The following is a 13,358-nucleotide window of genomic DNA, read 5'->3' as shown; positions in this document are numbered from 1 at the left end:
ATCGTGGGCACACGTGGTTTCGGTAGCATGCTAAATGAACCTGAAAATTACTGAATTCACTTTCTGATTTCCTTCTTGTAAACACACTGACAAGTATTCTGATTGAATAATATCAAAATGTATTATATCTTTAAAATTCATTGAATAACTGAAATATAATATATCAGAAGATTCATTCTACAGAGATTGAATCATAGACAATCATAGTTACATTTTTTACTAGATCATAGACTATAAGAACCAAGATCCTGTCCATTAGGAATAAATTATGATTAATTGAACTGTATATAGAAATTTCAATAAGAAGACATGTTGAAGTATATTTTTTTTATACAACTTAGAATGGCAAACAAGCTGACGGCCCACCTGATGGAAAGTGGTAACCGTCGCTTATAGACATGAGCAGTACCATGGGCATAACAGAGCATACTGTTTCGCCCATGATACCCCCCATGCGTTGCCATTCCTGAGGACTCGGGTGTTATTCCTCTGTACCCTGTAAATTCACGCCATATCCCACCCTTCAAACTGAAACACAGCCATGCGTTTACAACTGCTTCGCGGTAGAAACACGAATGGGACAGAGGTCAATCAATCGATCGACCCAAGCAATCGACTTTTGTACAAAGTCTCCCTCTGGTAAATGGTAAATATAATATTGGGTAACCAAGTATTTACGAATTTATCACAGAATAATAATACTGTAAATAAAAGTAGTAATAAATCAATACATTCTGTCTATTCCTTAGGGAATTGCAACGCATGAAGGGTATCATGGGCGATACAGTATACTCTGTTATGCTCATGGTATTCATTTCATGTCGTTTAGCAATGGTTATCACTTTCCATCAGGTGGCAGTAGTAAGCTGGGCCGTCAGTTTGTTTGCCATTCTAAATTGCTTAATAAAAATTAATCGACTTTTAAAACTAGATTTTTCAATAATACAGTATGTTGTTGATTCAAATTTAATTAAATTAAAAAAAAAAGCAAAAAGCTTCAGATTATAATTGGTGTTTTAATAAATTTTTCACCCTAAATAGAGTGGCGTATCCCTTCTTTTCTCGTGGGTGTCCTAAGAGGCGACTAAGGTGTCTTAATGGTCGAGGGATGGGCATCAGTGGCCCATTTTAAAATATCACCAAAGCCTAACTGCGGTTGCCAACCCGCTTGTCAAGTATGGTAACTACTGGCGAAACCCCCTTATGGGGGAGGCCTATGTTCAGCGGTGGACAGTTTACGTCTGATATGATATGATATGTTATATCACCAGTGCTGCGCGGTGTCTTTCATCGAGAACCTCACAGCGGAATCCTTGAATATGGACAAGAAGGAGTTCGATTGTTACATGGCGATGCCGGCGAGCATTGGGGGAAGCTCGTGGGTGAGTATCTATCTATTTTTGCCGTGTGGTTCCACCATAGAATAGGCCACATTTCCTTTCCCGTGGGTTTTGTAAGAGGGCGAGTGATAGACAGCGGCGTCCCTCTTGAAACATCTCCAAAGCATAACTGCGATTGCCAATCTACCTGCCAAGAGCGGCAACTATTGGCAAGATCCTCTAAGGGGAGGCTTATGTTCAGCAGTGGACAGTTAAAGGCAGATATCTACTGACGATTTATTTATTTGTAGCATTATGATATTTTGTAGGCGGCGGCGTTACTGCTGTGCGGCGTGGAGCGAGAGGCGAACGAGCAGCGTGCGGCCGCGCAGAAGGCTCGCGAGCAACTGCAGGACCTGCAGCATCGCGCCGACCGCCTCGCCGCCGACTCGCACTCCTTCGAGGTATACTGTCATTTTATTAATAACTATTGGCCCGTCCCGGCGTCGCGCGGGTGGACATTTTTACATTTTAAAAAGTGGCCATCAAGGCTGCACACGCGATGGAAGCTTAAAAATGGAGTAACTACTCCCGTTTTCCCAACATTTCCCTTCGCTGCTCTGCTCCTATTGATTGTAGCGTGATAAAAAGTATACTATAACCTGCCCAGGAGTATGAAGAATAATTGTACTCAAGTTTCGTTAAAATCTGTTAAGTAGTTTTTGTTTCTATAACGAACATACAGACAGAGAGACAAAAATTTTACTAATTGCATTTTTGGCATCAGTATCGATCACTAATCACCCCCTGATAGTTATTTTGGAAATATATTTCATGTACAGAATTGACCTCTTTACAGGATTGTTATAAGTATAGATAATAAAATAATAATAATACACTATCATACAATTTACATATATTTTTAAAATATGAACACTTAATATAAATTGATTTTATACATATTTACAGGAACAAATTTCAAAGAAAGTACAAGACGTCCTTTCGAAGACACCGTTGGAAATAAAACCGCGGCGCGAACTGCCACGCATAGGAAAATTGCGGGAAATCTCATCCACACCACTCATAGATCTGGATACAAGCACCTCTGAGGACACCAGACCGCTCCAAGATGTTACAGATAGTCGGCAACCTAGTCAATCGAATGGTAATGCCTTCATACAGGACTCTCAAGTGGAACCACAAACACAGTCTTCAAAACCTGTTACGGCTACAGAAGATACAGAGAAGCTAAACATTCTAGGGTTCGAAGTCATAGACAAGCCATCACCAACAAAGTCTCCCCAAACTATAGACCAGCCGTGGGATCTCAAGCAGACTAGTTCACTGGAACTCCTCACACCATCTCCACTAGGATACACACCGTTCGACTCCAGATCTATAGACGAATTGATGACGCCGGACGAGTTCGGCGCGGACCACTTGGCGCCAGGACTGGGTAATATAAACTACGATATAGACCTGTCCGACTTCAGCGGAGACAACAGTATAGCTGAAGATGCCCCAAAACCAGAAGCCAAAGACCCCTTTAGTCCTGATGTGCTTAAGAAGCAGATGTTCGACCCCTTCGCCCCACAGCCACAGCCAGAATCTCTAAACTCTATTTTAGAAAAATTCGATGAGTTCAGTTTAACATATACAGGTAATAAGACGTTAGATCCGTTCGAAATAGTCCACAGAGGGGCAGATCCCTTCAGCCCACCTGGGTTCACTGGCAGTTTGCCCCAAAATAGTAGTAGAGACCCGTTCAGTCCTGTACAAAATGAGTCCACATCTATTTTGGACCATAACGAGTCACCTACAGCAGCGTCACTGCTACCGTCCCCTTTACAACCCCAGAGTAGTGAGAAACCATCATAATGTGTGCGTAAAGTTAGTTAATTGTTAATATTTGTTATAATGTTATAACCAAAGTTAATTTCGGCCGGTGCTGATAATTTACAAATTGAAATTATTTCTATTTACAGGCTGATAACTAGCCAATACAATCTCACGATCACGAACGACAAAGGCAACGGGCCGTCACATATGCAGCTATAATAATTAAATACAAATTTATTGAATAAATTAAAATAAACAATTAAAAATATTGAATTGAGTGACCATAGATAAAAAAATATGTCATCCTTAATCAATTGTATAAATTAAAACAAATAATTAAAAATAATAAATGACCACAGATTAAAAAAATAATTATGTCATTGCTTAATCAATTGTAATATAAGATTTTTTAATCTTATTCTTATTTCAAACTTCCACCAAAAAGTTTTTGGTAGAAGGTTGATGACATAGTTTTATTTTTTTGCGTCTATGGTCATTCACAAATTATTTTTAATTATTTGTTTTAATTTATACAATACATTTATATAGAATTATTATAGCTGCATATGTGACGGTCCGTTGCCTTTATCATTCGGGATCGCGGGATCGTATTCTCTATTTATAACACTATTTATTATATAGGGTCATATTTAAACCACTATTATGAAGAGGAAAGACTTATTTGTTTGTAATGGATAAACTCAAAAACTATTTAAGCGATTTTAAAATCGCATTCACCTATAAAAAGATACATTATCAGTGGGCATAATATAGGCTATATATTATTTAAAAAAATCCTATCTACACATGCGAAGTCGGGCCGGATCTCTTGTTATATAAATTTTAGTATCATGTCAGGCTTTTTTTTTATTATTATACAATTAAAAATGGCAAACAAGTTGACGGCCCATCTGATGGAAAGTGGTAACCGTCGCCTATAGACATGAGCAGCACCATGGACATAACAGAGTATACTGTTTCGCCCATGATACCCCCCCATGCGTTGCCATTCCTGAGGATTCAGATGTTATGCCTCTGTACTCAGTAAATTCACGCTTAAAACAAAGTGATTTCAGTTAAGAGTATTCTAAATTTAATAAAATATATTTTGTTTATATACATTTAAACGCAAGTCGATAGCTTCAGCTTTATCCAGATATAATCCCTATATATTTTATAGTGTAATATAAGCCTTTAGTGACGGCGTGACCCATAATGCGATGGCACATAGTGTTCAAATGCGAAATGCAGTGAATTGATTCTTGCAAGTAAAGGAATTGCTCCTAGTTGTGTATAAGAGAAATGTATTATCCCAGTGTTGGATTGTTAAATATAAATTAATCATTAAAAATATATTAAATCATATGTTATGTTTACATCTCAGTCAGGTATTGTTATAAAGAATTTTCAAGGCATTTTTTATTTGATCTGCTCTCTGTAAGATATTCCGGTTTCATGATATGAATGCGGGGAGGTAAGTAAGCGTAGTTCAATAGGAAATGTCAAATAAGAACTCTGTGATAAGTGTCGTTAGATTGTAAGTGCAATACGGGCTAAGATTAGGGACTGTTGCTTCACTAGGACCATATAACACTATGCGTTTAGCATCAGACATTTCGTGGCGGCTGCTTCGTCGTCTTAACGATTATTACTAAGTGTTCTCACGAATTGTTCGGATTGATAACTGCTGTTTATTTTTTACCACAGTACAACCCCCCCCCCCCCCCCACAAAATAGTTTCATCCCAACCACCTGCACGAGTGGCGGTATTCCATAGTATGTTTTTAAAGCACTTTCTTTCAGACACAACCATGCCTTGGAATCGACTTCCAGCAGCAGTATTTTCGATTACGATATTGTAATTAAAAAAAAAAAAAACATATTCCTTTTTTAAAAGCATATTGCAATGCCTCTGGTGTTGCGAATGCTTATGGGCGGCGGTATTCACTTACCATCAGGTGAGCTGTATGATCGTGTACACGTGTTTAAAAAAAAGCTGTGTTCAAGTTTGTTGTTGTGTGTATGAAAATTTAAGTTTTCGAAACCTTACAAATTTTTCTTTAGACGTGCCGCTGCATCGACCTTCCCTAAAATCAATCTAATTACCACGCCCTAGAGTTTGATTTTGCGCAGAATAAAGTGTTACCGAACTGCCGAAAAGCAATTGATGATGCAAACGCTGTCGTGTATTATGGTCCTTAGTCCACAATCTTGAACATAGGTAATATTCAATTAAATAGCTAATTATATTGTTTTTATTTTAGTATTCCTTAATCAATTATACAATCGAATGTATTCAGCGGGTCTACCATAAAATGAAATTCCGAAATTTCGGACTCAATTTCGTGTTTTTGTTTATACCAAAATCGGATCAATAAATAGAATTTAACATTTTGTTTATCATACATCCTATCATAAAAGTCCAAAAGAACGATATTTTAACATTTTTAATATTTCCAAACGGTATGTATTATGTAATTTTAACATCAAATTAGTGTTTCGTTTGGCTCCGAAATTTCGGAAAACGCTTCATGGTAGGCCCTCAGATTATGTTACAGTCAAACTTCTATCCGGTAAAATCTACTTATGACTGCATATATAAGTACAAAAATAAATATTAAAATAAGTGTTACTTTTGCAGTTTTTCCCCGGTTAAGAGTTTTCACTGTGACATAATATTGTTAAAAATTGGAAAAAGCTGGATAATACCGAATAGATTAATCAAAAATATTATTTATTGAACAATGTAAAATAGCAACCCTACATTTTGTGTAAGGCCAATAAAAATGTAATTATAATATATTAAAACAAATATGTTTTTTAGTGGACGCAGTTTAAATTGTGCCCCCGCCTGCGCTGCTGGTTTACGCTGGCGGGGTTTTTAGTGGATGATAATGGGATGGTAACCCCGCCTGCGCTGACGGTACACGCTGGCGGGGCATCAATGAGGGATGATAGATTTTTTTTATACAACTTAGAATGGCAAACAAGCTGACGGTCCACCTGATGGAAAGTGGTAACCGTCGCCTATAGACGTGAGCAGTACCATGGATATAACAGAATATACTGTCTCGCCCATGATACCCCCCATGCGTTGCATTCCTGAGGACTCAGGTGTTATTCCTCTGTACCCAGTAAATTCACGCCACATCCCATCCTTCAAACCGAAACACAGCCATGCAAACACAACTGCTTCACGGTTGAAACATGAATGGATGATAGATGATAATGAAAGTGCAGGGTAGTTATTCCATCGTGATGAATATACCTGGAATTCAGCACGATGATTTCCAGGGGGAACCACGTGGAGGTCAATCTGACAGGATATATTGCTAGCAATGGGACTGATAGTCTGCATTACTAACGATCATATTTCCAGGATAATACACACGTTTTAATATTAAAACTACAATGGGTATATTACAAAAATTTATTTCAACTAGATTTTTTTTTATTTGATATATAATTTGATAATATTTAGAATACTATCTCCCATCAGAGGTAACATGAACGTATGATGCTCGTAGCGTAGGAGATAAAGAAATAAGTTGGAATACCAGAAATTAGACGAACTACAATTAAGTAACATGTTTTGTACGAATAAAATGAAGCTATCAGCTAACCTATATCCACCAATACCCCTAATATAATATTAAGAGGGTCGTAGACAATTAGGTTGATATAATTACATTTGCTGTCGAAAATTATTACTAGTTTTAATTTTCCGCGTGAACGGGATAAAAAATAGCTTATATCCTTCATTCCCATATAGTTTCGTGTATAGCAAATTTTATAGTGAAGCAGTTGTGTTTGCATGGCTGTGGTGCACGGTTTGAAGGGTGGGATATGGCGTGAATTTACTGGGTACAGAGGAATAACATCCGAGTCCTCAGGAATGGCAACGCATGGGGGGTATCATGGGCGAAACACTATACTCTGTTATGTCCGTGGTACTGCTCATGTTTATAGGCGACGGTTACCACTTTCCATCAGGTGGACCGTCAGCTTGTTTGCCATTCTAAGTTGCATAAAAAAAAAAGAAGCTGTTATGTCGCTATAAGGTAATAAACAAACTAACATTTATATTAGTATAAGGAAGTAAGGATTTTCGATGACAATTAAACACGCTGTTTCTCCAATTGTCGGAAGCATGAGTTTACTTCGTGAATGTTTTAGACTCGAGGTAGATTCTAGATTTGACTAGGTATTTTCTATTACTGTTCAATATTTACTTAATTGCATAATCTATCGGTGAAATAGACAATTACGGGAATATCCCGATTTATATATTTTTTTTATACAACTTAGAAAAGAAAACAAGCTGACGGCCCACCTGATGGAAAGTGGTAACCGTCGCCTATAGACATGAGCTGTACCATGGACATAACAGTATACTGTTTCTGCCATGATACCTCCCACCTGCGTTCCCATTCCTGAGGACTCGTGTGTTATTCCGTCTGTACCCAGTAAATTCACGCCATATCCCACCTTTCAAACCGAAACACAGCCATGCAAACAACTGCTTCACGGTTGAAACACGAATGGGACAGAGGTACTCAAGCAATCGACTTTTGTACAAATCCCTCATTCATTATTTAAAACCGACAAAATTTAGAGATACTAACGTTTCGATACGATAATTAATTTCATATAAAGTTACCCATTGATATCAACCTCATGGTGTAGACCATAGAAAAAAAAAACCATTGAGCTCTACGAATCCGTCTGATGTCAGAGTTGAAATTAATTTCTATTAATTATATACAGATTCATTCATATTTCTTTTCTTTGCCGTTTCTTAAATGATAAGTACCATAGACACTTCAATTGTTAATTTTAAAACATGGAAATAATATGTACTATTCATTATTTCCTTAGGTTAAAAATGGTACTTAGCATTCTCTTTCGACGCTCTTTTCTATACAATTACAGAGCAAGGAAAAAGGTTTTATACGAAACCTCTCAATTATTAAGACTGATCAATATTGATATTTAAAATTAAACTCACAGTTCAATACCATTGAGTTGAATATGGTTTCCTTTTGTATTTGGAATTAATCTAGTGGCCTAGTCGAATCAAGTGGCAAAGAATTCCATTTTCAAATTGAAATGGCATAGTGGGCGTTTTTATATTTTTCCTTAGAGCTTCACGATATCGTATGATTTTACCGTCACGATACAGTGGGAGAGCAAAATGTATGCATTATTATGGAGACGCTATTTAGCACCGCCGTAAACTTTCCGTGCTAAACTTAGGCTTTCCTATAGGATTGTCGTGACAACTCTGCGTACATGCATGGTTTACGGAGATATCGTAGAACACTTATGCTCCCTGTAGGAATGTGACGGCAATTAAGGGAATGCAGTGTGTATATACACAAATTTTAAACATGTGTGAGGTAAGCAGAGTTCTGCCCACCTCCTAGGGAGATTTCCTAACTTTAAGAGGAAATTATATGCATTTTTTTTACAGTTGATTTAAAAATGGAATATGTTTCGATTTTCACTGAATGTTTAATTTTTATTTTAAACCTATTTATTAACATGTTTTAAGCAATATTTTCTGCAAATCTGAACTTATTTTTTTTGTTATTTAAAAATCAAAATTTAGAATGTGTTTAGATATAAGTGAGAGTTATTAGAGATTAGAATTTAGAAATGTTTTCTACGTTCGAAATGTGAAAACAGGTATTTTATTATTAGAGAGGCTTTTTCAGGCATAAAAACCTGTGACACTATACACAAATTGATAAGCTAGTTTTGAAGTCGGTTGAAAATGTGGTAATATCGTGGCCGTTAACGGTAAATTATTAGTGTTCAATTGCACGATATATCATGGAACTGCATGATAATATCTTGGTCACGATAAATCGTGCAAGATAAAAAATAAAAACGCCCAATGTACAACACTAGCCCTTTGCCAAAACTTAAAAGTAATTAACTTGAGATATTTAAAAATGGAATACTCGTTAAAGTCTAGACACATTTGAAGATAACAAAATTATTTGACAACCTTTTTTTTTTTTAAATACATTCTTAGCCTATTCAGTCCACTTGTGACCACGTAGTACCTCAATCGTAGCCAGCATACAGAGTTATATACAGGGTGTAACAGAAAGTATTTCAGTTTAATTATCAGTATCATTTATAAATCTAAGTAATATTTGCGAGGACCCCAAATCGTAAATCTCGATGAATAAAATACTTGACAATATGTGTAATAGGTTCAAAAATTTTAAGATTTTGTTTAAAAAAGAAACGACTTTGATCGTGACATCAATAAGGCAATAAACTCTTTCCATTGCAAAAAGAACCAACGAAATTGGTTAGGTATCTCGTAATATATCTAAAAAAATATATTTCGACTGTATTTTTTTTTCTATGAGAATCAAGGGCGTTCTTATAATGTTATTTTATTATTATTAAATTTCTTCCACTGATCCTATTTTTCTTCAACTCTTGATATTATTTAAATTGAACTTAATTTATACCCATGTTCCTTGGGTAAAAATTAGTTTTGTTTTGATTGTTATAAACTATGTTACACCCTGTATAGTCTCATGGTGCTCCCAAACTGAATATACAAATGTATATAGAATACACATAAAAAAATGTTACAATTTATTAAAAATATATTGATTTGAAATTACTGCCTGAGAAACGAAAGCTAAATATAGCTTCATTGGCAACTAGTTAAATTACAAAATAAACTATAAAGTTGGAATTTAACAGATGGAACATTTAAGAGGTCTGAAGATTCACTAAAAATAGTATTATGGCCCATCCGATGGCATTCGATTTATACGTAATACAAATATTTATATTTGTTAATTTGTTCGTTTATATTTGTCTAGGTGTCTCCTTAATAATTAGGTTTAATGTATATTTACAAAAAGTAATAAATAATGCAAACTCATACTAAGCAGTACTTGTCAAGTTCTGTTTAGTATGGGACTGGATGAGGCTGTGTGAATCTCCAGACCTTTTTTTGACGCTACCTCTCTGCCTTACCCACAATGGACTTGGCTTAAAGATAGATAAATTGTTCACTAGTATGGGAGCACCATTACGAAGCGACATCACAACGTTGTTTAAGAACTCTTTAACAATGATTTCATGCATTTATATACATAATGATTATAAATGTTAGTTTATATTTTTGTTCTTTATTTGGAATAAATAAAATCACTATCTCTCGCGAGATGTTAAAATGTTTCATCGTAAACAACATTCACAAGGCATTTACATCGAGAATTTCAATTTCTACTTAATTCTAACGAACACACAATGTACAGAAAAAAAAATGTCCGACTGAAGACCTATTACTGAGGGCCTACCATGAAATATTTTCCGAAATTTCTGGGACGAACGAAACAGAAATCTGATGTTAAAATTACATAATACATGCCGTTTAAAATTATTAAAAATGTTTAAATATCGTTCCTCTGGACTATTAGGATAGGATTTATGATGAACGAAATGTTAAGCTCCATTTACAGGGTCGATTTCGGTACGAACAAAAACACGAAATTGAGCCCGAAATTTCATTTCATGGTAGAGCACCTGGTTGCCGATGCGTGGATCGGGGAGTTAATGCATTATTTTTTAATGGCAAACAAGTTGCGAAATGCGGCAAATTACTCAATTTACGGATAGTGAAGCCATACAAGGGCATAATAAACACATTGCGACGCTCACTACGCACCTGTGTTGCCATTCCTAAGAAATAGGGTGTTAAACCTTCGTGCCCTTTAATTTCACTACTATGAAACTCGGCTATCTAGCACAGCTGCTTGGCAGCAGAAATACGAATCATGCAGTTCAGTTATACAGTGTCTTCATTAGGTTTATATTAATCTGTCAATTTTAATATACAATTTTCAATCAGCGAGTAAATCTAATTAGCTATTTATATTTGCTAGTTTAAAGTAAATCATTCAAATAAGTCGCGGCTTATGGGTGAGTCCTGTTTCCACCTTTAAAGTCAATAACAGCAGAAAATATATGCACTTAATGTAGTGGTTTGACCCTTTATATGTATAATGTAATGAGCAAGGTAATAGGACACTTGCTTATACTGTGCCCCTCTCCATACGTCGCCTTTCTTTAAGAGGTGAGGCATGATCAAAATTTATAGGCAATAATGGCCTTGTCTAATAATTTATTATAATGTTAAATAATATAAATCATTTCAAATAGAAGTCATATTAATTAATAAATAAAAATTTTTAGTCAGCAAACAACGATGACTTTGAGAATTTTCAATAAGGTACAATATGAGATACATGAGTAACTAACAAAGTAGCAATTTGCAAAATTGAGTAAAGGAAAGAGGAAAATTGTTAAAAATTAAAAAAATAGACTTCCTCTGATCATTTTATGGGATTATGTGGCTTCAAATAGTAATATCTGTCTAATAATGTTTATTTTTATTATTTGCCTCTTTATTTTGTAAATAGGAAATACCAAGTATTAATTTCGTGTTTACACTGAATTTGTTTCTTTTTTTTTCTATTATCTATAGAATCTTTAGATTCCTTAAGAATTTTAATACTAATCAGACATTTACTCTAAGTTATTGCTTTTATTTTAATATGCTTTGAAATAATTTTATTAAGAACGCTTCAAGAGTTTTAAGGCTCAGTCAGACACTATGAACAATGAAAAGGAACATTTTTGGTTTCATCCGTTGACAAATACTAAAAAAATGTCAATTAAAATTAATTATTATAATTGGCAATTATTACAAACAGCTGTAACAAAACTATAATTACTTATATATTGATTTTTTTTTAACATAAATTATTTTCTATCAATACTTTATACACAAACTTGTTCAATTAGTTTATTGACACAAAAATATACTAGGCACACAACATAACACATATTGGATAATTGCAGCTGGTATTATAAAGGACAACTACAGACTGTGAGTAGTGATTAGGCAATAGAAATTGTGACATTGATTCCGAGGTTTCCATTGTCTGCAAACAGTTGTGCCAATGATGTGTCAAATACGAGACAGTCAGAGTTCATGATAGCAGAAGAGACACCTTCGTGGATAGAGCGTGGCATAGCTTCCCACGTGAGACGCCTTCGATGTCCATTCAGTTCTAGCCTGTACGCAAAATTCTCAGCTTCCTTGCGAGAGCCTATGAGTTGGACTATAGCGAAGAACTGTTGGTGTCCATCAAATTTTTCTTGTTTCTCTAGTACTAACATGAAGTGGTGGTTGAAGCATGACTGCATCATTACCCAGTCCACAGCTCCAGGAAGATTGATGTCGGTGGCGAGGAACACTATGTCCTCACCTTGCAAGGTAGTTATGCTTTTGTGGGACATCATTAGGTGTGGCATTACTTGGTCGAGACCACCTTGCCACTTACATGATGCCCCTGGACACGGACAGGAGTATGGTCTGAACTCGCAAGCCTCTTCGTGCTCAGCCTTTTCTGTGTGCACCAGTGTAACTGTGCAACCAGTATTTGAGTGTTTACACGGGAACATTACATTACTAGCGACTTTTTCCATAGCAAGGTTCCGTATGTTGCCGAGAGGGCCGCGACAAGTCGGACAGCAGGATAGCTTGGGTCGGCAGCTGGAGCAGACAAGGTGTCCGCTCTGGCACTGCAGTATTGGGGGCAAAACATAGTCAAAACAAACCGGACATTCGAACAACGACGCTAGGTCCGCCGACATTGCGGTGGGCACGTTCACTAGTGCGGGCACTCCAGACACAGAACAACTGGAACCGCTAGCTCCACGCCGCTTGTTGTTTGTGCTCATGTCACCGTCACGCGCACATAAAACCTGTCGATTTACGACCAATCAGTTCCCTCTCGTTATCTATTTAGTGACGTTTTTATATACGATTAACCTTCATTTGTATCCTTCCTCTGCTGATTTTCTCCGTCTTGTTGATACACTCAAGATAGTTTCCATTACAGCTCCTCGGGTTAATGTTTTCAATAACGTAGATGTCGAAATAGGTCCATTAGACTCGAGGACAACAAGTTGATAATTTTAAGTTGTTCTTTTACTCTTTGTACTCACCACTAGCCATTTAGCGTGTTAATAGGAAATAAATAAATACTGAATGTTCTAGTTCATCACAACAAGTTGAAATAGTCGCATAATAAAATTCAGCGACGATCAATCGAATGAAAGAAATTAAAGAAAGACATAAATGACAGTAGATAC

At 36.1% G+C, this 13,358-nt stretch overlaps 2 protein-coding genes across 3 annotated transcripts in view; one reads left to right on the top strand and one right to left on the bottom strand.

Annotated features, from left to right (window-relative positions):
* The window catches only part of LOC113520926 (rab5 GDP/GTP exchange factor), a 25,745-nt gene extending 18,764 nt beyond the window's left edge, over nt 1–6,981 (top strand). For both annotated transcript variants that reach the window (XM_052902824.1, XM_052902873.1), the window contains 3 exons: nt 1,272–1,382; nt 1,649–1,783; nt 2,289–6,981. In XM_052902824.1, coding sequence (XP_052758784.1) covers nt 1,272–1,382; nt 1,649–1,783; nt 2,289–3,197 — 1,155 coding nt within the window. In that variant the 3' untranslated portion in view covers nt 3,198–6,981. The remainder of the gene's footprint in view (nt 1–1,271; nt 1,383–1,648; nt 1,784–2,288) is intronic.
* LOC113517701 (E3 ubiquitin-protein ligase SIAH1A-like) lies at nt 6,575–13,358 on the bottom strand. The gene has a single exon (XM_026902449.3). The coding sequence runs from the start codon at nt 12,942–12,944 to the stop codon at nt 12,099–12,101; it is 846 nt and encodes a 281-aa protein (XP_026758250.1). The 5' UTR covers nt 12,945–13,358; the 3' UTR covers nt 6,575–12,098.

This window comes from Galleria mellonella, unplaced genomic scaffold (assembly GCF_026898425.1).
Source record: "Galleria mellonella isolate WM207_F2 unplaced genomic scaffold, CSIRO_AGI_GalMel_v1 utg103, whole genome shotgun sequence".
Classification (NCBI taxonomy): Eukaryota; Metazoa; Arthropoda; class Insecta; order Lepidoptera; family Pyralidae; genus Galleria; species Galleria mellonella.
Note: the sequence above shows the minus strand (reverse complement) of the source record. Positions and strands in the feature narration are given on the sequence as shown.